Here is a 25,636-nt window from a genome sequence, read left to right on the forward strand (position 1 = left end):
TTACAAAAACCTGCAAACATTAACCACAAAACCTCTAAACTGTTGACTGAGGAATGGGCTACCAAATAATGTCCCTCCAAGAAGAAACAAATTGCTAACAAGAATTTCAAACTGTGTTCAGCATCCCCCGTCAGGACGACCTTCAGATAGCAAACACTGGCAAAAGGATGTGGAGGAAAGGGACCCTCATTCACGGCTGGTAGGAGTAGAAACTAAAATAGCCATTCTATATGCCGTGGTGGAGCCAGAACTGCCATGGGAGCCAACTATAGCACTCCAGGGCGGATCCCCAAGGACTCTATATCCTACCATAGATAGCCGAGCATTCCAATTCATTACCGCTCTCTCCACGACAGCAAGGAAGTGGAAATAGCTTACATGTCCGTGGGTAGATGAGCGGAGAATGAAAATGTGGCATATCTACACAACAGAATCTTCTCTGCATAAAGACGGGAAAATCTGAAAATTTTAGGGGGGAAATGGATCTTTGTGGTTCTAGATATGAGTAAAACTTACAAAGGAGGAAGCCAAGGCACGGTCAGGTGGTGAGGAAGGACAAGAAGTGGTCAAAAGGATATAGGAAGAGGGAAAGTTACTGAAGAAGCAAGGGAAGAAGTCAGTGGTAAGAGACGGGGAGGAGAGAAGACATTGGCTATGACATACATTGCTCCAAAGGCCATAATGACAGCAAATGCCTTATATGCTAGTTTTTGAAATAAGTAAATAATAATAATAATCATTGGAGAACCCAACTCAGTAAAGAGAAATTAAGATTTTCAAAACATTTTATATAGAAACATTTTATGAAGATTTTACAACATACTAAATCATGTCATACTGTAGAAAGAGGAGGAGAAGGTTAAACTCAAGGACAAACAAAGTGCTCGAAGCAACGTATTGCAGTCTCCATGAAAGTGCATAGAAAGTAAGGCAGTGTCCCAGGTCGGCACTGGCAGGTCACACAATAACTTGCAAAACAGTTTTAAAAATATATACAGACAGTTTTTCCTTTTCCTCTGCTCGGAGGGACTGACAGGGGAACCTTTGTGGCTGGCTTGGCTCTAGATATAATGCAGAGGCAACCAACGCCTAAGCCCAAATCTATGAAAGTAAAATGTTAGGGGGGAGGGGAAAATCAGCCAATGACTCCCAGGTCTTTCTTTCCAAGAGTGGCCGCTCCTCTCCAGGCTGCTTCCGGGGCTGGAGGGCATCTAGCTCCCGTACTAAGACAGTGACCACTGACTATGGTGACTCTGGTTCCATGGGGGCCTCAGCCTTTAGGTGTTGTGCTTAACTGTCAGCGGCTATAGACACACCAATAACTTACTTTCCGACCTCCCGCCCTGCCCTAGGGGTCTATAGCTTTACTGGTGTGCACCTACAGCTTTTGAGAGTCGCTTTGGGAAGAGCCACAGGCGTGTTACTGGAATATTTGCCCGACCTGATAGTCGAAATGCAAAGGTTAAGCCATAATCCTTTTTCTTTTTTTTTTTTTTTGAACCATGCTGGTTACGTATTTCATTCTCCACATACAACAAATTCCTTACGTTCAACGGGCTTTAGAAGGGTAATACTGGTTATTAGACTACAATCTTCATATATGGAGAAAAACCTGATTTTATAACATACCTGAGAATGATATGATTGATCTAAAAGGGAAAAAAAAAGGAAGAGGGCCAGACGTTTCCAAGAGTGAGTCTTGGGGAGAATTGATTTATCTGAATTCTAGCAGATATAATATAAATACTTGCTAAGGAGTAACTTAACTCACCCATAGCCACTCTTTGTAAAATTTCATATACTCCTGAGAGCAAAGGAACTTTGTTTCACCATTAGACTCTCTCCATAGGTACTACACCAATCTTTTCTCTCCCTCTTCCTTTTTCCCCCCCATGTCTAAATGTAAGGGAAATAACCAGTCCACCTTGGCTGATTTAGGTTAGTTAGTGCTCTTAGCCCTCAAGGCACAGCGGTGGTAAGAGTCAGAGAAATACGCAGGCATTTATTGGAATTGTGCGGTACAGAATAAGAACACCACGCTCTCCCTAATCTAGTAACAGGGGCCACAGCTCAACGGCTTTACACGACAGAGCTGTTGGGCTGATTTTCATCGGTCACTTCCTTTTCGTCGGGACCACACACAAAGAGCTGGTGGCCCAGAGTCTTCTGGGCAAACCGGAAATACATGAGGTGGCCCATGGCCACGAAGGAGACCGATATCAATACGAGCAAGCCAAAGGCTTCGGGATTGGGGGCCAGGATGACCATGATGAAATGCAGGAGGTCGAGAAGGTAATTCATGGAGTTCTGCACGCCGTTGATAATGCCTCTTTCCGATTCAATGACATTTTCTTGCAGTAACTGTGTCACGGTCAGATCAAAGGACCAAAGACCTATACGGCAAAAGAGATTGTAAAAGATTAAATTTTAGCGTATAATTTAACTTATAATTATATATCTTACATGATGCAGTTGTGTTAATATATGTAGAATACATTGGCGCTCTCAATTCTTTGAATTGCCCGTAGATAGAAAATAGTCATCACACTTCTAGATAATTAATCCCTTATATAATTTATCAGTAGACGTTGGATTATTAATGCCTTTAAGAAGTTATTCTTACAGCCACCGGACCCCATAAAGCTAAGCTACAAGCGTCTCAGTCCCATTTTTCTGTGGTTATTCAGACGACAAAAGTAAAATGGCGTCAGGAAGCAGAGCCTATGAATTCTAGCAGGTCTAAAGTTTAAAGTAATCTAATAATGTGCAGCCGTGGGTAAAGAGTACAGAGACTTTAACCCACTCTGCCATTGCTACCTGAGTATCACAGGGCTCCCAATAAAGCTGTCTTGTCTGAGTATTAATGTCTCTGATAAATTCATGAATTGCTCGGTATCACAAGATAAATATGGGCTCGTTTCAAGAAGAAATGGATTCAGGGGCCAAGCACCAGGACTCCATTAATGATTACTTAACTTCTGCTCGGGAGGATGCCTTGACATTGTGCTTCCGGCCAGAGGTAGAAAACGAATTTGTGTGGCAAAGTGTGTAATGTAGAAAATGCCTATCAGCCAGAGGGGACTTGTTTGTGAAGGGTGTTTCTTACAACCACGATGCCTTCAAAAGAATAGCAATTTAAGGCACGTCCCTAGCACAAGAAGACCCTGGGTTTGATCCCCAGTAGCACACATGAGAGAGAGAGAGAGAGAGAGAGAGAGAGAGAGAGAGAGAGAGAGATTGATTAAATATTTAATCCTTAAAAATATTCATTTAAGGATGTACCTCAGAACTGGAGTTCTCACTTAACATGCATAAGGTCCCAAAACCACACACACACAATTCAAAAAAAATCCTAAACATTTTCTATACATATACACATACAGTTTAAAATATTAAGTAAAATGTTATGTTTAATGGGTAGATCCCATATATAAACAGTGGCTTTTGCTTAAATTAACATGCATGATTTCAGATAATTTACTGTTGAATTCTCTTAGCTATCGCTCCCAGATGATTTAATTTTTTTAATATACAGAAAGAGAGTTCTTACCAATTCTAGCAGCAATGACGCCTGCAAAGAGCAGGATGACGGAGATCATGGGTTCGGATTTAGTACTAATCTCACGGACAGTATTAACAATATTAGACACGTTGGACATAGGTGCTTCAGTCGTAAAGCCGGCCTCGGGTATTTTGGTAGTTGGAGGCACTGGCTCCGCCTGCATAAACCTAGAACGGATATCTTCGAATGGAGAAACAGATAGGTCCAAGGGGCTTCCAGGCATGAACACGGAGATCACACACAAGATCAAACAGGAAAGCTGCGCCAGTCCTGAGAACAGACCAGTCCGAACAAGGCCGCATTTCCGGCGCAGCCAAGTGAAAGCCACGGTTCCCATGATTCCAGTTATCGCTGAGGTTCCCATCAAAATACTGAGGACGGAGCCGCTCAGCCCCTGAGTGTAAGCGTACCCTGTAGTGATGCAGTCGAAGCCCAGGACTGTCATATAGAGGAAAGCCAGGCCCATGCCAGCCAGGAACACCGGCTGGTTGTAGTAGGAGACCCAACCATCTCGAAAGGTGCGGAAGGGCTCGGCCATCTGGGAGGCACATGTGGGCTCTGGCTCGGGTTCAAGTTCGCGGATGTTGGAGTCTTTCCCGCCCATTAGATGAGATTGCTCCAGAGATTTTGGCTCAGTATCTGTAAATAAGACACATCATTGGTTTTGGGTTTCCTCGTTCTCCTCCCGCGTGGTAGTCTCCTTGACTACTACATTGTAAATATGCCTTCCTTTTACTGGTAATTTCAGAATGACAGCCATGGAGGAGTTCCCAAGTAACAGTTCTGGTGTAAAAATGCCATTGGTATCTTTGTTAAACCTCTCTTTCTTTCAGAGATTACGCTTTCACTGAAGCAAATAGCAGGAAAACTTATCAGATTAAAGTACAAAAGTTATGTGGGGGAAGTATACTACCTTTTTTAAAAACCTTAATAAGATTTCTTTTACCAGAAAACCAGCCTCCACTTCTCCAGGAAAAATCCTGCCTCTATCTTCCCCCTGCCCCGCTCCCACTGTTTTCTAAATGGCTATTCTACTCCCCTCAGGAATTCTAAGAAATGCCCATGTCTCCTTTCTTCCCATTTCTATGACTCAGTTTCCCTGCCATCCTCAAACAGTTGTTCCTCTGTGCACACTGCCCACCACAAGAAAAGCGGCCAGGGACCTACCCCAAGTCTTTATATAGCCAACCCACACTCCTTTCCAGAATCTCAAAAGATGACAGCCAACGCATCCAGACCCTCCCTGGAAAGACAGCCTGAAATCCAAACTAGCATCCGGTCTTCAGCAAACTCCCCAAGGGCTGAACTTAGAACTTAGCGGGTGGTTTGGCCAGTTACCTTTGGGTGAGTTCAGTTGCTTCATTTCTGCCTCCTCTACTTTGAGAGCAGCTTTCACAGCCAGAGCAGGGGTCTTCTGATACACCTTCCAGAGCAAGAAATACTCCACACACATGGACACCAGATTCCAGCCCGAAATGAAACCACAGCCAATGACCGGGGAACCGAACGTCATGATCTGGCCGACGGCCATGGGGGCCAGGATGTTGGTTAGCTGGTCGATCCTTCTGATGGTGGCATTCATATCTACAGAGGCAAGAGGCAGGTGAGTGAGACTTCAAACCTACCAAAGACAGCCTGACCGTTTCCATCATAGAAAGCGAAAAGCCAAGGGGACAGATCCCTGGAAGGCCAGTTCCTAAAGGCATCCTGTGACCAAAGCATTCACGGTGAGTAACAGTCCCTGTTTTCATGAAGCTAAGACTCCTTTAGGAAAAGCCAGTCAACTAACCAACAATATATACTATGCATGATCTATTGCAGATGTGTGTAGAAATATGGATCTACAAATGCTGCAAAGAAACCTCTGGCATGTAAACATACAATGTTTATGTTAAAGCAGTGGTCCTTCCTAACACTGTGGCCCTTTGGCACAGTTCCCATGATGACCCCCCAGCCACACAATTATTTCATTGCTACTTATTAACTATAACTTTGATACTCTTCGGAATTGCAATGTAAATGTCTCATATGCAACCCCCAAGGGTGTCATGACCCACAGGTTGAGAACCACTACTTTAAAGGCAGACTCATGATGCGCTGGCGATAGATTATGGCTGACAGAGTCTAAGAAAGCAGCCTCATTGACGGTTCTAAGGAGCGTGGTTATTTTTATTTTTCTTGCGTTACTAAGTACTGAGAAGCAGATAACTTTGGAATAATCAGGTTTCGCATAAAAGCACTAGAACTGGATTTTGGAAATGCTGATTTTGATAAGGCTGTTTGGAGACCGATAGCTACATAAAGGAGGCTGAAGATTCAGAAAGAGATATGAGCCGATTTCAGAAGTTTTTAAAACAACGAAATAAGATCAAGGGGGTGCGTGTAGAACGCAGACCAGGTTCTAAACTGTTGGGAATGCCAGCATTTACAGGTCAAAAACATGAGTAGGAATGAGCAAAGTGATAAAAACAAGAATACCGTGTCCTAGAAATGAAAAGGGGGACAGCGCTTCAAAGTGGAGGAAAACCACCGGTGCCAAGTGCTTACGTGACACGCAAGAAACAGGACACGCAAGAAACAGAGACTGAGGGGCTCTTGGTGATGGCACTCAGACGTGAGACTAAGAGGGGCACTCAATGCCACCCCCAGAGCCAGTGGGCACCTCAAAGATCACAGAGCAGGAGGAGCCCACAAGAGTGCCAACTCCAGGAAACACTGTTTTCTTATCTTTCCAATAGGTGTCCCTTCGGGGCACAATGTGAATGCTGCCCCCCCTCCCCCCCCCCGGGGGGAAATGCTACAAAGTAAACCACAGAGAAAGTTAGCAAGCAGAGAAAGTTAGCGAGGAAGGTGGCATGGTGGATGCTCCTGCAGGATGTAGGAGAAAATGCAGAGCCGTCCTTCAGGATGGAGGGAAAAAGGCTGATCGCCGAGCCAGGCTCGTTCCTCTGACGGCAGGAAAAGAGCAGCTCCATGCTCATGGGCACACGGAGCCAAGTCGTGTGTTTTCTCCATTCTTGCTCTACTGTGAAAGTTGGGGTTAAAGGGGGTTACTGAGTTAGCCCAACAAAAGGAGAGAGAGCCAAGTGAGCCAAGGCAAGCATGGCGTCATGACTGACCGTGGAATTTAAAGAGTGTAAGAGAAGGAGAACGGAAAGGATCCTAGGTGGTCAGAAGGTGATGGATTCTGTGGTTCTTAGGTGCCAGCCAGCATGCAAGAGAGTTGTTTGGAAGTGAAGGAGGGAGTGGGGGAGAGGAAGAGTGGCGGGTGAAGATGCAGATAGAGTGAGCTTATAAGTGGAAGATTTCGCGGTGATAGCAGGGTTTTCTAAAGATGGTTCCTGGATGTACAAGAGTGTCAGAGATGAAGGAAGGGCAGCTAAGGCAATGCTCCACTTTCCCATGCCCTATAGCACGAAGGACGGTGAAAATTCACGAGGCAGATCCTCGGCAATCATCTGGGTCAGCCAGGAAAAATCAATACGTGACTAACGAGAATCCATGGGAATGGCCTCGCTCCTGCCCCTCATTCCTTCCGCGTCGGTGGCTTTCTGATTAGTCCTAGGAGTGTACAAGGCACACACGATAATGGGAGAACTTTGATATTCATCACCTTTCACTTGAAAGGCAAAGGCAGCCGGCACCGACCTCCCGTTGTCGCAATGTCTTCCAAGAGGCAAAGGCAGTGGCTGCGGTCGTCCATCTAGCCCAGGCTCTCCCCCCGTCCCCCCACCCCCACCCCGCCCCGTCTGCCTGCCCACTAACAGGCTTCCAGTGCCCAAGCCAACAGGGACACGAGGAACTGATCCAAGTGACTCAGCAATCTGAATCCAAAAAAGAAAAGCAGTTCAAGAAATAACAGCTGCATCTTAAAACCTCGTTACAGCAGGAAGTGTCTTAGTCAAACGTTTCCCCGTTCCAAGATGATCAAGAACTGGGGGTTCACAGAGCTCCCGAGACCCCGGTTTCCATATTTTAGAGAATACTTAGGAAGGCAATAGTAATGCTTTCTGTCAAGAACAAGGTGGTCAAGAACTGGAGCAGAAGGAATTAAGTAGCCGTTTTGAAGACCTAATTGTTTGGTTGTTAATAGTCTAGAAGAGAATCCGTCTTCTGAACGTTCACACATAGGCGCTCTGTGAATTTACATTTATTCGCATGTGAAGACTCAAATGAGGGTTTGCCTCATGCTGGTTTGGTGGCTTTGGCTATAGCCATGGCACAGAACTTGGCATGGCGCGATTTCTTTCACTGACGAGTACATGATACCACACAGGAGCAAACGTGTTCAAAGGGGACTTGCTGGGCAATCAGGAGCCAGCAGGCTGCTCTATCTAGAACATGAAACCAACTTTTAAGCAACAGAGCTAAGGCATGAAACCTACGCACCATACTTTGTCAAAGCGAACCACCAGATTTTCCTCCAGAATACTTAGCCAGAAACCCCAAGAAGCTGTCACTACTGACTGCCCCACAAAGGGGCAAGAGAGACGGATGGATTAGAAAGCCTGGGGAAGGAGGGCGCACGGACTCCATGGAAGAGAGAATGTCTTAAAAAAAGATTGATCCTGAAAAATATCTGACTAGTTCCTAGATTCGTTAAGAGTACACACGTGAAAAACTATACCTTGTTTGACCTCAATGATACAGTTTGCAATTTTAGAACTCTCTGAAATCATGAATGCTGGAATAAGGAAACGAGAGCAGCCAGCAACTAGCTGCCAACTTAGAGTCTTACTCTTTATGTATGCACACATACGCATGCACATGCATGTGCGCACACACGCGCACACACACACACACACACACACACACACACACACACACACGCACACACACACGCCCAGCCGTAAAGCCCACTCTTCTGCTTGGTTTTCTAACATCCTCACAAAAAGCCAAGGCAACAGACTCTACTTTTCTTCTTTTCTCTTCTATTTTTCTTTAGCCATGTCCTTTTTTCCCCCCTGACTTTTCTACTTATAGCAGAAATGACACGCCAAAACCATGGTCAGACATCCGCTGACCCTCCAAGTTAAGAAGTCTATGTATCCTGTTTCAAAACATGGTTTTTAGTTAATATCCACTGAGGTTAAATATCAGAAAAGAAAACTTATAGGTGTCCTTCACTGATCTATTAGCCTGGCTGTGGGGGGTGGGGGCAGAAGGGTAGTAACTAAAACTTGACCACTTGACACACAAAAGAGATCGGCTGACATTCTGTTTTCCTTCTTAAACTGAAGAAAGCCCACAAGGCTAGGAAACAGGCTGTCTTTTCTAGATTCTTCTACCATGAAATAACTCACAAAGAAGGAGAGGGGTCAGTTGAGAAATGGCCAGTCATAGTTTCAATTGTTTCCGGAACATTTTCTCATAGATCCACAGAGTTAGGTTGTCTGTGTCTATGTATTTATTAGGACTACTTAAAGATTTTGAGAATTTCCCGCTAACAAAGTTTTTTGTAGTTGCTGCTGTTGCTTTTCTTTGCTTCCTTGCTTGTTTGTTTGTTTGTTTGTTTGTTTGTGACAGGGTTTCTTTGTGTAACAGCTCTGGCTGTCCTGGAACTCACTTTGCAGACCAGGTTGGCCTCAGACTCACAGAGATCCTCCTGCCTCTGCCTCCCAAATGCTGGGATGAAAGGCATGTGCCACCACTGCTTGGCCCTAATAAAGCTATTGTAAGGAGGAAAGCAACTTTTAAAATTCTTTCTTTTTATTACCTTTTAATGATGTGTATTGTGCAGGTAGATGCATTAAGGGTAGGTGCCCACAGAGCAAGGAAGCATCAGACCCACTGAAGCTGGAGTTTCAGGCAATTGCCTGATGCATGCTGGGAATAGAACTTGGATCCTCCAGAAGAGGAGGATGGGCTCTTAAGGAGCAAGCCATCTCTCCAGCTCCCTAAAAAAACCCTTTTCCTAACTTAATGGACTTTATAGGATCAAAATGGGTGCAGTTAATAAATTCAGATAAATGAAAGAAAATAATTTAGAGGCCAAATTTTTCTTCCAAACATGTCAGAAAAATACATTTGCTACCTATTTTCAAAATACACTCCTTCTCCTCTGAATTTTAAAACACAGACACATTTTACATGCTAAAATAATGCTAAAAGGAGAAAGTTAACAAAAAAGGGATGAAGTCTTATCTTCTCTTTCAGCATAACAAAAAAGAGATGTGAAATTATTATCGTTTTATAAATAAACAATGAAAGAAGGACGGAAGAGAATTTTCTGGAAAGCATTCACTGTTCTGCTCTCACACAAAATCCCAGTGTATTTCCCTGGATTGTAATACGGCAACCAGGAAGTGATGATTCAGACAAATCCTTTTTCTTCTAGAGCAGGGGTGTCCAGCTTTGAAAATTAGAGTGTGGCGTTGCCAGTCACCTACAAATACATGGGGCCACATTCTTAGCTCTCTGAGGGGGCACACAGGCAGGTGGGACAAGCCTCTTCCCGGTCTCCCATAGACTTTGCGCCCCCTTCAATTACTGTTTCCTTCCCGCCTTCTTTTTATGTTTGAACCACCGGGTCTAGTCAAGCGGAGCCACTTGCTAACCCCGGCCCATAGCTTTTGCGTCTGCGTCCTCGAGTGGGCCGTGTTAGCCATCGAGAACGGCTTTCCTGTCTGTCAGGACTATTGGGCAATGGGCTGGTGACACTCATTATCTTAATGACCAGTAGAGTCGGCTCAGCTGACCTGGGTGGCCTTCCTCTCTCACCTTGTGTAATTACCAATCCAGTTCAAACCTGCGGGCGCTGCGGTGAAGAAGGAGGACACCAGGTAAGCCAGGGGCCTTAGGAGCATTCGTGAAATAAGGTATGTGTCTTGAAGGCACTCTGGTCTTGCTTAAACCACTTGTCTGTGTCTCCAAAAAACTACAATTGCTTAGAGAACACTTTCCATTTTCTGCTTGAAAATATATTTCAAAAGTCTTACATTTTGTAGGATGTGAGATACTGTACAAAAGAATTTTTTTTTAAGTGAAAACTAATTTCAATCATCTCTGCTACAACTGTGTTATTTCCATTCGGCAGAAAGAAACAAAGTACCACTGGTACAATCCTTAAAGTGCGCGTAATAATGCCCACATTTATGAGGGCAAAATACCCTCAAAATACCCTCACCATGACAACTGATATTGAGAAACACCATAATTTAAAAAGAAAAAAAAATAAAAAGTTCAAATGAGATGTTCTACTTGCTAGATTTACAGAGAAGAAAAGAGTAGGAAGCGTCCTAAAGCTAACTCCGGAGCACTTAGGTAAGTCACGGTACTGTCTGACGTCTGTAAGGGCAGCAATGCAAAACTCTGGTGCTTCCCGCGGAGTGTTCTTTTTTTTTTTTTTTAAATATTTATTTATTATGTATACATTATTCTGTCTGTGTGTATGCTGCAGGCCAGAAGAGGGCACCAGACCCCATTACAGATGGTTGTGAGCCACCATGTGGTTGCTGGGAATTGAACTCAGGACCTTTGGAAGAGCAGGCAATGCTCTTAACCTCTGAGCCATCTCTCCAGCCCCCCGCGGAGTGTTCTTAAAGCCTTCCCAGACAACCAACGGTAAAAAGGCATCCCTTCCCACTTACGGCCACGGATTCATGGATTCCTTTAGTTGTAAAGGTAATCCCCGTTACCTGCCAATCTGCTTCTGTTTTCTCCCGCCACCACAACAATCCAGTCCCTTTGGATTGTGATCGCGGTAGCAGTACTGGCCAGATTTGCAATGTTTGCAATAGTGATGATCATGATGTAGCAGGCAGTCTGAGGAATCAGAGCAAAAAACTTGAGTTAATACGGAAGCTTAACTTTTTTTTTAATTTCAGTGTCATTCATAAAAAGTAACTTTATTTTCTGCACAAGGGACAACTGAGTACCAGGAGTCAGAAATTAAGGGGCAGGGCATCGTTCAGATCGGTACCATCTATAGTTAATGCCCAAGTTATACAATCATCATTTATAGGACAGCTTACTATTCTTTTAAAAACATCATCAAAGGAGAATCAAGAGAATCAAAATGACCTGTGGATCGAGAAATCAATATTAAAAGTTGCAGTGAAAATCCACAAGGTACACTCCTAGACTGAGAAGGGTTTACACCTTCACCGCCGTTGGATGTGCTGGGGAGCTGAGGCACAGCTCAGTGGTGGAGCGTATGCTTAGTACTCATGAGGTCCTGGGCTCTATCCTCAGGACCCGGGAAACAAACAGCAAGAACCCCCGTGGAGAACTTACGAGGACCCATCCGTGATACATCGTCAGAAGCTCATTTTTGTGTAAGAAAACCATCATGAGGATGATCCCGCAGAGAATGACGGAGACGTTCTGCACCACCAGTGAAGTCTGGGCCACTGTACGGAGCAAAAGCAAAATGTTCGCTGCAGCAGCGTGGTTGAGCAGGATGCCGTCACTCCCGCGACTGCCGAGCTACACGGATGCACACGCATAGCTACTACAAGACCAAGAAACCCCACCAACAGTAAATTCTGTCTCCGCTAGGTCCTGTCCACAGACCTGAGGACCCTGCAGGTCCTCAACAAAATAATGAACCTGTGGCTTTCTCCTACTAGTTGAAGTCTTTCATGATAACTGCATATGTATCTCGACTATTCTTAGAAAGTTTACTACCCTAAACAGAACTGTTGTATGGATACGATCCATCCTTCAACCCTCAACTGCTTAAGCTAAAATAAAAACATGTAGGAGGTTCGAGAAGAGCTGAAGAGGGAGTGGACTCTCTGACCCGCTTACATGGCCGGTTTGATCTAATAAAATAAGGAAAAATACACAAACATTTGCCAAGAACGAATACACAGCAGATTTCTTCTGATTTGTATTGTATTGTCATTGCTATGGGATTCTGAGCTTTGCCTTCCATCAGAGAAAATGCAAGGGCCTGTTAGAGAGAGACACTCCTTCATATAGGTGAGCAAGGCCAGGTAAGAACCCAGTAGCCATTTTCCTGCCACTCATAGGCAGATCATTAGGACAGGGTATTTAATGGTTCTTATGTCTGTGCCTGGTAAGTGTGGGGGATAACATCCGCCTTCCTTCCCTTATGGAATCACAATGATCTTCAAATAAAGTATTTGTGAAAACATTGTGGAAAGCACAAGTCACAATGATAGATCTTGTCATCCAGAACGGTAAATAAAGCTTATCCTGGGTTAGAAGAGCATATCAAAGACTCAAAAGCTTAAAACAAAGCAGACTCCTCTCAGAAGGCAACCTGAAACAAAACCCAACATAGAAGTCATTCCTTCATGCATGTATGCATTCATCTCTAAGGATTGAAAACCAACTCCTCACACACCAGAAGGAAGGACGTGTGGGCGGATGACTAGAACCATCTCAGTACAATAGCAAAGGTACCACAAAGTCTCAGAGAGCAGAGGAAGAGATAGTGAGTTCATTTTATAAGGAGCAGGGAAGAGTCACATGAAGGGTGGCTTGTAAGACGCTCATACTGCAAACACGGGAGACTCCTATCATATACCACAGCCTTCTCCGTCCAACTCAGCACTTCCCAAACACGTAATTGCGACACTCTGTCACGTTATGGTTAAAGGATCCTGTGGAGAATATTCTTGTGGATAGCTCTCAAAAGAATTTGGTTTTCCCTAGTGTATGGAAATTTTTTTTTCTATATGTGCTTTTAGCGACTTACTCTCAAAATAAGAAAATCTTCATATGAATCGTTTTACTAGTAACGCCAAATCCTAGAACTTTGTAAGCCTGCTGACTCTTTATTTAGGAGCAATCCCTCTGAGCTGAACAAAGCTAGCTATACCTTAAAGTTTTCCCCGTGTCTCTCTTCAGGCAGGCATGGACAGCTCTTTGCATTATTAACCGAGTTTCAAATAATTATCCACATACATCTTATACCCTATAGCTAAATTGCCTAGTTATTTCCAATCTCTTGTATATAAAACAGAATATATCTTGGTGCCTTAAAATAAAAATTATTTTATCATGTGTACAATATAATACATGCACGATTTATTATAAATTCTTCTTTTTCCCTAAAAAAAAATTATACTTCAGCTGTCTGTTATCCAGACATGGTTATTCTCCCTTGGATTTAGTTGTCAAATTCCACTGCACACACCTTCGTGTGTACACCAGAGGACAGATGTTCAAGCTGTACCCAGGAACCTCACACTAGAGGGCCTCTAGTGCAATCCATGGTGAGGGAAGAAGCCAGAACTAAGCAAACTTTTAATGTTTAACGCGATTCCCAGAAAACGGGCTACCGAGTTAATTGTTAACATCTGGACCTGACAAACTGCCGAAAGAAAGAAAACTCTATGAAGTCAATGCCCTGACACCCCAACTAATGCAGCCGCCTCAGGAATCTATATGTGGCCATCAACCCCTATTCCTCAGCTGTGTCAGGCGAGTCACCACTCTGAGTCACGATTTATTCTCTCCAGGACAGAGGAAACAAGGGCTGGTCCAAAGAACACAGGCTGGGTTACGTAATGGCACTCACCTTTCAGTCTGGCATTCTTGTCGACCCAGTCACCAATGATGGCGCCCATGACCAGAACGGAGCCTGCCACCACCAGCCCATAGACAGCTGTCAGAAGGAGGCTGTTCCCATAGAGCTCCACCAGAAACACAGACACGGCAAAATGCCACATCCGATCCCCCTGAAACAAGACAAAGAGGTTTGGTTGAAAGGTTTTGAGTTTGCAGCCCACTGCACCCAAGAAGTCGTGTTCTTAACCAAAGGATGCTTTCTGGCTACATCGGATGATTTTCCAAGTCCATAATTAGGAATTGGAAATTGGCCTAACATTAAAGATTCATTCCAGCACAATGAAAAAGCCGAGCTTCATTACTTATAACTTTGAAGCATTAATTTAACTTAAGGACTGACACAAGCCAGTTTTTCAATTTAGGAACTTGCAGGAATGGCCTCTGAGGCCTCTGATGGGTTTTCATTGCTATCTTTTCTTTAATGTGTTATTCCACGAGTAAATTTTTTTCAAAGTTGTAAAATAGCAGAACAAACAGAAGGGGAAAAAAATCAGTCATGGAAACCCTGATCCCATACGACCAAAGATGTTGAAATAAATATATAGGTAAACAGCTATTTTAATGTTTTAATAAAGATACGTTTTGAAAAGATAGCTGGGTGTAGTGATGTACACTTTTAATCCTGCACTCGGGAGGCAGAGGTGGGTAAGTTTCTGTGAGTTTGAGGCCAGCCTGGTCTACATAGTGAGTTCAAGGACAGCCAGAGCTTCATAGTAGATGCTGTCATAAAAGAAGTGGAGACAGAGAGAGTTATATCTTTACATAGTTCCAGAACATATAAGGAATTTTGCAATTAGTTGACATAAAATGTGGTACAAGTTTAACACAAACTTTTTAATTACTCAGATAGATTAATGTATGAACTATCTAGAAGAGACATTTCTATGAGATCGTAAGTTCCAGCCCTGACATTTTAGGTTAACATTGAGGAAAGACACCATTTCGTCAGAATCATCACTAAATTCATTACATATTTGACCCTGTGTGAAAGAACTTCGACTCTGAGATCTTCCCAAAGTCTGGCCAAATCCTCATGATAAACTTATATGTTGGAAGAAAATTATTTTACTGATAAGTCAAATGCTATGAAATTTTTAACAAGACTAAAATAACCACTTTAAATATTCAAAATTTAAACTGCTTCATGCTGACATGATAAACAATTCGTTCTCAACTAGGGAGCATTCTATTCTTAGGGGTCACTTGCTAATGTCTGTAGGTGCTTTGGGGGTATCACAGCCTCATGCCTGAAGGGAACTTGAGGTACAGAAATACTGCCGGCATCCCTCATTCCATCGGGAAGCATTTTCTGACCCCAAGCATTAACACTGCAGGGTAGAGAAATCTTTGTGCAAAAAATGATGCAATTTCCAATCATAATCCAAAACGAACACAAGAGTTAGAGCTTGGGGAATGAGGCTGAACTTGCTCTGGCTATCCTAATTTCCAAAGACCTTAAGCTTTAAAAAGTGGTAAACTGTGTGCTTACAACAACCCCAAGAACCGGGCAACACCTAAGTAAACGCTGGATAAGGGCTCAGCCCACCCTTTCACGCATCCACTGTCTGCCTCCCCGCCACACACTCCACTCTACTTTGATATTTGTTTACGTGCCTTTCTACCCACGCTGGATCTGAGCATTAGTAACCACAGTCATCAATCCACTTAATAAACGCCTCTAGACTGGTTTCTGATGCGTGCCCCACGCGACTGTGGCATCACCACTTCAGCGGGCTCCTTTTCATGGTGCCCGCATTCCTGTCCACAGAAACTGAGGCAAACCAGGCACAGGACAGGAGGTAGCAAAGGCTATGACGCAAAGGGATGTAGCAGGTGGCACTCTACATTATGACAGAGGCCCCTGTGAGCAGAGAAGTAAGCCCCTCTTTTTCACAGTTTCACAGTTGCTGCTTTCGTTGGGGCTGCTCGGAAGCCCTTACTGAACTGTGTTATAAACTCCTAAACGAAAGCACCCACTTCTCAGCCGGTTTGTGCTCCAACGGCAGCATGAAATGTGTTGTCCCATTAGTAGAAATGAAGTCAGAAATGAGAAAAACACACAGAGCACACAAACCTAACCTCAGAGAACCTTCTGCCCAAAGACCCTATATCCAAGGTCTCAGGAATTACAGTTCAGTTGTGTTGGCAAGTGTGTGTATGTGTTGTGTGTGTTGGCACGTGTGTGGTGTATGTAGTGTGCGTGTGTGTGTGGTGTGTATTGGAGTGTGTGATGTGTGTGTGTTGACATGTGTGTGTGGTGTGTGTATTGGCATGTGTGTGTGTTGGCATATGTGTGTTGGTGTGTGTGTTTGTGCGCATGTGGTATGTGTGTATTGGCGTATATGTGTGTTGGCATGTGTGTGCATGGTGTGTGTGTTGGCATGTCTGTGTGTGTTGTGTGTTGGCATGTATGTGTGTTGTGTGTTGGCATGTATGTGTGGTGTGTGTGTGTGGTGTGTAGTGTGTGTGTTGGCATGTATGTTGGTATGTGTGTATCTGTGTGTGTGGTGTGTGCGCGTCTGCACACAAGAGACAAAGCCCAGAACAGAATTAACTACTTAGAGCATCCCCTTCTGCACCCTTTGCAGCGAAGACTAAACACTAACCCTTCTACCGCCCAGTTGTTGCTGTAACATCTTTCTTTCTCCCAAGGACTCGTCCATTTGTTCAGTTGACTATAAGGTTAGAACAAGCATCTTCCACCTTTCTTTAGGAACTTGCTTTAAATTTTCTTGACAAAGTCTTTCTCAATACAAAATAGAAAATAAAAAAATAAAACCCTGGAACACCCATAGCTCTTCTCATGTCTCTGACACCGGAGCCTTGAAGGTCACATGAGCCTTGAAGTTAATCAGTGTTTAGAAAAGAGGTGTCCTGGCTCTCCCGGAGGACTCCAGACCCTCACCCATCACTGGTCCCTTTGTGTTTAATATTACTGAATTGAATTGGAAGAACAAGCTATTGGTTTAGATTTATAAAGGGCTCTTTACTGTTTCTTTTTTTTTCTTATGCCACCAGCTAAAACAAACTCAAGCCAATTCCACTTTGTTTATGCACATATTTGCAGAGTCATCGCTGGGTAAGCATCCAGGACACAGGAATTAGCTTCTCTGGGAAGTTATCTGGGGCTGCTGTTTCCCAGAGAGCCAACAACCCAACCTAACACCCTCCAGAGGACATAGGGCATAGATTTCTTCACGGCTTATAGGTAAGTCAATTAAACAAAATTAGCACTTCAAACTAGACTCTGGAAATTCTTTGTTCTTGTTAATAAGGCACAGAATATGTTTAGAGTCATGGCTTCTAAGCAGTAAGAACAATTGTTTAAAGTTTCTAATAATCATCTATTGAACACATCCAGCCCTCTTTGGGGGTATTTGGGGGGGCTTATAAAGGAATCCAGAGCAGAAATTCTGGAATTCTCTCAAAGCCACCTAGGAAGCCAATGGAAGAATTGTGAAGCCATGGCTAATTTCACTGAGAGGTGGTTTTTAACCCAATTTGTACTACCCACATATTAAGTAGCCACAGATAACAGCTTTGAAGATTAGAATTTTTGTCATTTAGATATTTGATCTTGGATTAGGTATACTTGAGCTAATCTTACAATATTACTGTTACCCTGATAGGCCAACATTTGTTAGTATATCATTCTATTCTATTTCCATGATGCTGCATGCTGGAACCAGACTTTAACAAGAGAAGGAAAGTTAAGTTTCTTTTCTTCTTCTTTAAAAATTTATTTATTTTTATTTCATATGCATTGGTGTTTTGCCTGCACGTCTGTCTGGGAAGGTTCCCGATCCCATGAAATTGGAGCTACAGGCAGCTGTGAGCCACCATGTAGGTGCTAGGAATTGAACCCGGGTCCTCTGGAAATGCAGTCAGTGTTCTTAACCACTGAGTCATCTCCCCAGACCCCAGAAAAGGTTTATTAGACGTGGGAAAAGAAAGAAGACTCAGGAGATAATCTTTCCAGTTGGGGAGGGGGTAATAGAATTTGCCAACCCCAGTAATTATGCATGTTTTCCTGTCCTTGTCAACCTTATTTTGGACAGTTTCACTCTGTAAATTAGCAGCGTTTCCCCATTAAGAAACATTTGCTAATAATCAGGGGAACGGTCTTTGAAGATAAAATCTGCTGAAACATGTGTCGAAGAACAATTTCGCTTAATACAACTGTCTCCAAAGAAAGTAAACAAAGCTTGCAGCAATCATGCGCGAAGAGTCATTGCACAGTCTCACTTACCCAAGAGGAGAGAGCGTGGCCAAGGTAGAGAAGGAACTTTGCCGAGTTCAGGTAGTTTGCTAAGGATCCTACAAAGGCCCAGAGAGAGTAAATGAAAACCATGTTTCACCATGCCCCTGCGCTCAGGTTAGAATTTGCTTTGGGTCCTAAGTATGTGTCGTGTTGAAGGAGGTCACCTACAGATTGATGCATTCAGTTCACTTCGTGCCATCCCCTGAGGTCCAGCGTGGCCTCTTGGCCAATAACCGCCCGACTTCATGCATCGTGAAGAAACTCCAGTTTCAACATTCTTCAACTTTGGTGAGGTTTGTTTATCAGGGCAAGGAATTCCACACTGCCCAGCTTACTCTCTCTCCTTGCCGATATGCAAGCTCTTTTAATCAAACTTTGAATTTACATTCTTCGGAGCCTCCATCCAAACAGAAGTCAACCCTCACGGAACTGCGTGCCCTCCCCACTCCCCACCTGCAATCCCACCTCTTGATGCATTAGGGATTATAGAACTCACCACAGCATCCTTCCTGGCCGCTTTGATCTCTTGCCTTGGTCATGGCACCAGGCGCTCTCCCCTTGCTTGTTCTGGTGTCGGTTGCTGTAGCTGCTCTCGCCCGGGGGCTTGTTCACAGGAGTGCGAGGAACGGGAGATAGCACCGCTAAAAACACGACCGCCTTGTGCCGCGAGACCCCAAAGGACAACTAGGGCAAAGATCAACAGCAAAGCTGCCACCGGGGTTCTCTCTCTGTCTTCTTTCCAAACTTAGCCAACACTGTAGCTGAAGTTGGAAAGCCAAAGCCTTATGGAAGCGGGTTGGAGGATCCACCGGCCGCCGGAGACCCTGAGCCTGCTCCAGTCGCCGCCGCCGCCACCGCCGCCGCCGCCGCCGCTGCGCCGTGGGCCGGGCCACCACTTATAGGCAGCCGGGGGCGGAGCTCGCGAGCGCCGGGGACGCCCCTCCCAGCAGGACACCAGGTCTGGGCGAGCAGCGCTCCGGGCCGCCCGGTGCTCGCTGCTCTGCCAGGAGTCACCCGGAGGGCGCCCACAACCCGCGCCTTGGTAGGGTCACCGCAGAAGAAACTCGAGAAGGGATCGAGTGTCCCGCATCGTGGCAGGGAGACCGTGCGTGGACCCCGAGGGGACAACCGTGGAGACGTTTCGTGCAAAGGGCCGATTGGCAGGTGCCAGAGCGTTGCGCGTCGCTCTGACCTCCCGATTGCCCGACAGTCCCCAGGCAAAGCTCGGCGGAAGCTGGAGAGGAATAAAGGAGCCTCCCACCCCAGCTACATTTTGGAACGCAGGTAGCTAAGTAAATACAAGTCCCGTCACAGAGGCAGCCTTCCTGGCCTCCACGTCCGGCCTCCCTGCGACCCAGAATGTCTTCCTTCCCCGGACTGCAGAGAGGGACTTCTCTCAAAACAGTGAAATCAAAGCGCAGGAAGGGGACTCAGAGATCAGAGAGCCACCCTCCACAGCCCAGCCAGTGACCACAGGCCTCCCAGCCCAGACTTCTGTCCTGCAGGCGCAGCCAGGAGACAGCTCCCTTCAATGTCCTTTCCCTCTGGGCTCTCAGCCCACCACACCTGCCTCCTTTGCTCCTCTACAGGTCCCAGAATCAGACAGGGGGTTACCAGGAATACCGGTTGTCCCGGTTGGGACCCTGGGTCTGTCCCAATCTGATTAAAGCCACCTGGTAGCCTCCTGAAGGAAAGGATGAATATAACTACAGAAAAATGCACCAGATGTTAAGCCTCTAGTGACCTCAGCTCCATCCCCAGGCCATGCCAGGCTGCCACTTACCTTACCGTTGTCAATCTTGTCAACCCTTCCAGAGTAATCCTCAACATTGAAACCCCAACCAGCTTACACCCTTGCAGCGCGGGCAGAATGACACCTGCTAATGAGGAGAGTCACTCAGGAGCACGGGCCTTGTATCTGGACTCTCTATCAGAAGCCCCAAAGGTCTTTGCGGGCGGGGTGCTTCTGGATTCGTTGGGATGAGGGCTGCAGAGCAGAGATAGGGGACTCACCGTTTACTGCTCTCAACAGCTTCTCGGCCTTTGCAAAAACCCTCTCTTCTCCTTCCACACCAACTTTTCAGTTCTCTCTCCTCTCTCAGAGGTGTGGTCGTGTCTGCTGAACCTGTACAATGGGGTGGCGTATCCCAAATGTCTTTTGAAGGAGACCTAAGGTATGTTTACATGGGGTACTCAGGAAGGGGGCATCTAACAAACTGAGAATTTCCTATTTTTTTTTTTTTTTTGGAATTTTATTGACCCTCAAGTAAGACACAAACTCTCCTGATTCCTTGCTGATATGTCACCGTGTGCCGATAACAAGAACCTCTGTGTCCATTAATTGCTGTGTGCCTTAAGGATGGGTGTTGAGCTGTCCCCCAATCTCCAGGTGTCTTAACTTTCAGTCCGTGAAGATTCTTTACTGCAGACTCGGAGAAGCAGCTGAGTTGCTGTGGGCCTCGGAGTGTAACATGGAACTTCTGCTCCCCTTGTCACCAAGAAGTCCCCAGAAACCAAAACTAGGAGAGCGGAGCAGACCAGACGGGAGCCGACCACAAAGCAGGAAGGGAAAAAAAAATGAGCGGCATCCGTAGACGGCGTGATATCTGAGCGTTGGCCAGGGTTCCTAAATCCTGGCCAAGTCGGCGAGGAACGAGGACTCAGAGCGTGTCGCTGGAGCTCACAACATGGGAGGAGTTAAAACAGAAACTGGAATTAAAAACTCCCAAAACACTTGTGAGGCACAAAGTGACAGAGTTTCCTGGCCTTGACATTCCCGATAAGAAAGCCACAGTCACGAGACCTCACCGACTCTTCCTCCTTCCAAAGAAACGTTTGACTGCTCCAAAGTAAAATTTCATCCAAAATGAATGTTTTTCCTCTCAGAACAGAATACATGACTTTCTTGCCAACTGAATCATAACTCGAGGAGCCGTGCATGCGTTAAACCAGTTTTCAAAAGCCAAAAAGCAGGTACCCAAGAGGCATTTCTCAACTCATTTTCAACATTTTGTTTATGAGAGGGAATCTGAGTTACTCATACCGGCTTTGAACTCACAATGCCCCTGCCTCAGCTTCTCTACTGATGGAATGACAGGCATGTGTCACCACTGAGCTAGTCATAGCTGGTCCGTTCCAACGGCAGCCTTTTAAGTATTCCATCCAGAATAAAATGTACTCTTATTGGAAGTGGTTAACCAATACTTAGGGTTGGGAAGTAAAAGGGGTTTTTATTCTTTTCCTTCCAGGTTGTGTCTGGACTTACCTCCAGGGCCCTCGGTCGCCTCTGCTGTTTCGGATGCCATCCAGAAGGAAGACAGCCCAGGGAATGGTCACCACACTCCACTGCCCTGAAGACAGACGAGAAGGAGCCAACACCATGGGGTTATCACCAGCTGTTACAGGAAGGCCTCAGATCTGAGGCCACAGTTCCCTCTGGATACAGAGCTTTTCCTGTAAAGCCGAGGTCCTGCCCAAGTGCCTGTCTCATTATTGGCATTTCTGTCATTTTTAAAACGGAGCGGACTCTTGGTAAGTTCAAGTTCAGGCTTCTACCTCATGTCATAGGTCATTAACTGATAATGAGTGCGTGCTCACAGGTCTTCATTTCGGCTGAGTGTCCCAAAGAGATACGATCTTCACAAGATTTCCGTGAATGCCTTCTGACCTCCTTGCAGACTATTCCAAATTTTTATATATATATATATATATATATATATATATATATATATATATATATATATGGCAAATATAAAGCACATAGTTGACTTCAGGGCTGTAGGTGTTACAGTGGTGTAACATCATAAAAAAAAAGGCCAAGTACCAACAGTGGCAAAATTGTGCATTTTAAAATGATATACATATACACAGTGAATTTTTTTAATATTTATTTATTTATTATGTATACAATATTCTGTCTGTCTGCCTGCAGTCCAGAAGAGGGCATCAGATCTCATTTCAGATGGTTGTGAGCCACCATGTGGTTGCTGGGAATTGAACTCAGGACCTTTGGAAGAGCAGGTAATGCTCTTAACCGCTGAGCCATCTCTCCAGCCCTACACGGTGAATTTTTATAGTATGTGAATTTTACCTTGTGTTTCCTAAAAGGAAAGGCTGCCATATTCCCATATTAGTGGGGACTGGGATTAATGTAAGCCAGATATTCAGAAAGAAGAGACTAGAAATCGAATCTTGCCCATCATAGTGGAAACTAAAACAGACAACTATGCTAATTGTTTAACTGTCTCCATATATAGCCAGAAAACAAATATGAATTTCACTGAATAAACATTTTGGTCTCTCAGCCTTTTTTCCACAGCCCTTCCTTCTGCTCTTTAACCAAACTGTTACAGGACAAAGTTCATTCCATTGTTTTCAGCTAAAGCCAAGGGAGGACGCTGACTGACCACAATCCTGGACGCAGCTCTCAGTCTTGCCTTCCTACAGCTCTCTAAAAAGAAACTCAGATCCCTGCTACATGCTCAGATTCACTTGGCTCGCTGCCCTTTTCCGCTTCTCGGTCGCTTGCAACCCTCACAGAAGAGAGCGCAAAAGTCTCAGAGCTCTTGGTGGGGGACTTCATCCATCCCAAGAGTTCTCAGTGCGCACACCTACCCAAGTCACCTGCCTCAGACACTGCGGACAGCGTGCCTGTTTCTAAGAAACACCTTGGAGCTAATTCCTTCTAAGCCGGTTGTGAATTTCTACTCGAAAAGTTTGCATTCTGGGCTAAAGGTAAAAATGTCCCATTTAGGACCCAGTTCCCAGGCCCAGCGCAGGAGTGACCACCTGACGTGTGTCCCCAAGGCCTTCCTTGGAATGTGCACTGCACCTGCTCTTTATTTTGCTTTGTTTTATTTCTGAAAATATTACTTTTATACTGTTGATTTTCTCTTTATCAAGTCTCAGAAAATGACTAATTATCATTCCACGTCATCGAGGAGTGCACCGGGCTCCAGATAATCCCTGGGCAATTCCCTGATCTCAGGTCCTTGAGTTGTTCTTAAGTGTGGTTAAAGACCTTTAAGGAGAAAACCAGAAGTCTTTTACACAGGATCTGGGCAAAGCCCTCTCATCCCGCACAATTTGAAATCACTGACGAAATTAGCGCAACATTTCCAAAGAAGCCTCTCCCAAGAATGAATGCCCATCAGAGACGTCTCATTAGTGTTATTTGCCTGGGGCAGCACACGTGACCAAAGCCACCTTACCTGAGAGCAGGACACAAGTGGCAGGTAGGAGACAAGGTTCTTATCAGATATTACCATCTCGGTTCCTCTCCACAACACCCGGTGAGGCAATGCGGTCCTTAGCCCAGGTGCAAAGAGAAGCTGCCCAACTCCCTCAAGGTCAGTCAGCTAAAGAGCCAAAAGTAGCTGACACCAGGCCAGTGTTCTCTCCTCCCTCACTCTGCCTCTCACGGACTCACAAGCGTGGCACGAAACAGGCCAGGTAAATAAGTGTGAATGAGTCAATCAAGCGAAGACAAAAAGTACCAGAAAATCAGGCAGCAAACGGTCTTAAAGGGATCACTTTGTCTTATCCCAGCAGCTGAGTTTTTTTTTTCTTTCATTAGGATTTTATACCCTCCCTCAACTGGCAAAGCTATATTCCCTTTAAGACCCTTTGTTACCTCCTCATGGGGCAGGGACCCTCTTCGTAAGAGGAGGAGGAGAGTGTCATGTAGGTGACAGCTTACTCGCTTCTTAGCGTCTATAAGAACATAAAAACATAGCACACCAAATTCTGAGGTTTGGTTTTTTGGTGGGATGGGATTTTGGTTTTGTTTGAGATGGGATTTCTCTGTGTCTCGCTGGCCTCGGCTGTTCTGGAACTGGCTCTAGAGACCATGCTGACCCCAAACCTCAGAGATTCACATCTGCCTCCCAGAGCTGGGGTTAAAGGTGCGTGCCTTTACCACGACTACTCAGCGTGAGGTTTGTAGTTTTAGATACAGGTGTTCGAGGACATTCCATTTTTGTTTCATACCTGCTTGGATCCTGTGTTTTATAACAAGTATTAGAAGATGTAGGGATTGAAGCTTGATTAAAAATATCTTTAAAATAGTTTAAATTTCAGAATTTCTTGGCATTGAGGAGGGAAATAAATAGAATTTGTAAAGAGGACATGGTAAGTGTAGATTTCACAACACCATAACAGTTCTTTTTAAACTGTTGATAAAAAAAACATATTAGCTATGAACTGATGTTTAGAAGGTGGACTTCTCTATGGCACAATAGTAATGCATATTTGAGGATAATTTTTTTGTATTTAGAAAATGCTCAGCTGAGAAATTTACATTTTAATGTTTTTGTGTTTTCTCACTTCTAATAACTATCCAAAAAGCTCTTTTATTGTGGCTATTACACACCAAGTTAGTCCCAGAGCTCTGTAGCACACGCGCGTTCGTGCACACACACACACATACAACACGCAGGCACACACACATACAGCACGCATGCATACACACATATACACATGCATGCTCACATGCACTCTTACACACAAAAGCACACACACCACACCCATGCACACACCGTTGCACACACACTGTGTGTGTGTCCCTCTGGTGATAGAGATGGTTCTGTGTTGAGCTGGTATGAAGGGTGCCTGGATTTGAACTCACTTCAGGAGAACTTCGGAAGCTGAAGATAGAAGGAACCCAAGAGTGGGCTTCAGCAGGGGCAGTGAGCATGGTGTGGCCACGCTTCAGACTAGAAATCAGGAAACAGGTCCATCCGGACCAAAACGCAGCTTTTGTGTCTTTGGGAGACTTTGCTTAGATACAGCTTCTTTATGTGTGAATGAAGTAATTAGTTGACTTCTGATATCAAATTCATTGAAATTTGATATTGATCAAGACTCAGTAGTACAATAATATTTATTTTACTCAGTATTTTTCTATATAATAAGCACATATTGCGGGGGGTTCTGTGTAGCTGTGCCTGTCCTAGAACCCGCTCTATAAACCAGGCTGGCCTCGAACATTAAGATCTGCCTCCCTATAGTGAACACATGTAACTCTTAGAAATAAAGCAAAAAGATTAATTTAAATATTCTGAGGCTTTTTGTATATCATTTATGCCCAGTTCTCTATTTTCTCCATAAAACACTAATTAAGCTCAGTGTCCCAATCATACGTTGGAGAGAACTTTCCTATGTCACTCTACTCTCTGGGACAGCATTATTTTTCTTAAGAGGAAAACGGGTATTTGTTCAACATTTCCAATTTTGTACTTCAACTGATTTCGATATTATGCTTCTGGGGAAAT

The 25,636-nt window shown here is 44.7% G+C and overlaps 2 protein-coding genes across 3 annotated transcripts; one reads left to right on the forward strand and one right to left on the reverse strand.

Moving 5' to 3' along the window:
* Positions 1–767: 767 nt before the first annotated feature.
* On the reverse strand, positions 768–20,239 carry Slc40a1 (solute carrier family 40 member 1). 2 transcript variants are annotated; one of them, XM_048456009.3, is made up of 9 exons: positions 20,149–20,239; positions 18,862–19,049; positions 18,354–18,421; positions 14,055–14,214; positions 11,798–11,913; positions 11,200–11,326; positions 4,901–5,146; positions 3,551–4,201; positions 768–2,393 (listed from the first exon to the last, which is right to left on the reverse strand). In XM_048456009.3, exons 2-9 carry the CDS (start codon positions 18,902–18,904, stop codon positions 2,080–2,082), a joined length of 1,725 nt encoding a protein of 574 aa, XP_048311966.3. In that variant the 5' UTR covers positions 18,905–19,049; positions 20,149–20,239; the 3' UTR covers positions 768–2,079. The 2 variants fall into 2 exon arrangements, with proteins under 2 accessions (XP_048311966.3, XP_048311964.3); XM_048456007.3 differs by lacking the exon at positions 20,149–20,239 and having other exon boundaries at positions 18,862–19,202.
* Positions 18,903–25,418, forward strand: LOC148117690 (uncharacterized). Its single transcript, XM_087902366.1, has 3 exons — positions 18,903–18,941; positions 19,054–19,649; positions 21,614–25,418. Exons 1-3 carry the CDS (start codon positions 18,903–18,905, stop codon positions 21,717–21,719), a joined length of 741 nt encoding a protein of 246 aa, XP_087758492.1. The 3' UTR covers positions 21,720–25,418.
* The last annotated feature ends 218 nt before the right edge of the window (positions 25,419–25,636 follow it).

The sequence above is a fragment of the Myodes glareolus genome, chromosome 27 (assembly GCF_982192425.1).
Source record: "Myodes glareolus chromosome 27, mMyoGla1.1, whole genome shotgun sequence".
Taxonomy (NCBI): Eukaryota; Metazoa; Chordata; class Mammalia; order Rodentia; family Cricetidae; genus Myodes; species Myodes glareolus.

Excerpts from the sequence above, each read along its gene's own strand:
- LOC148117690 (XM_087902366.1), top strand. The coding sequence starts at position 18,903 with ATGGCACCAGGCGCTCTCCCCTTGCTTGTTCTGGTGTCG. Across the intron at positions 18,942-19,053 it reads CCTTGCTTGTTCTGGTGTCG|GGCAAAGATCAACAGCAAAG; the intron begins GTTGCTGTAGCT and ends AAGGACAACTAG. Across the intron at positions 19,650-21,613 it reads AGCTACATTTTGGAACGCAG|GTTGTGTCTGGACTTACCTC; the intron begins GTAGCTAAGTAA and ends TTTTCCTTCCAG.
- Slc40a1 (XM_048456009.3), bottom strand. The coding sequence starts at position 18,904 with ATGACCAAGGCAAGAGATCAAAGCGGCCAGGAAGGATGCTGTG. Across the intron at positions 14,215-18,353 it reads GCCACGCTCTCTCCTCTTGG|GGGGATCGGATGTGGCATTT; the intron begins GTAAGTGAGACT and ends GTCTTGTTTCAG. Across the intron at positions 2,394-3,550 it reads CGTCATTGCTGCTAGAATTG|GTCTTTGGTCCTTTGATCTG; the intron begins GTAAGAACTCTC and ends TTTGCCGTATAG.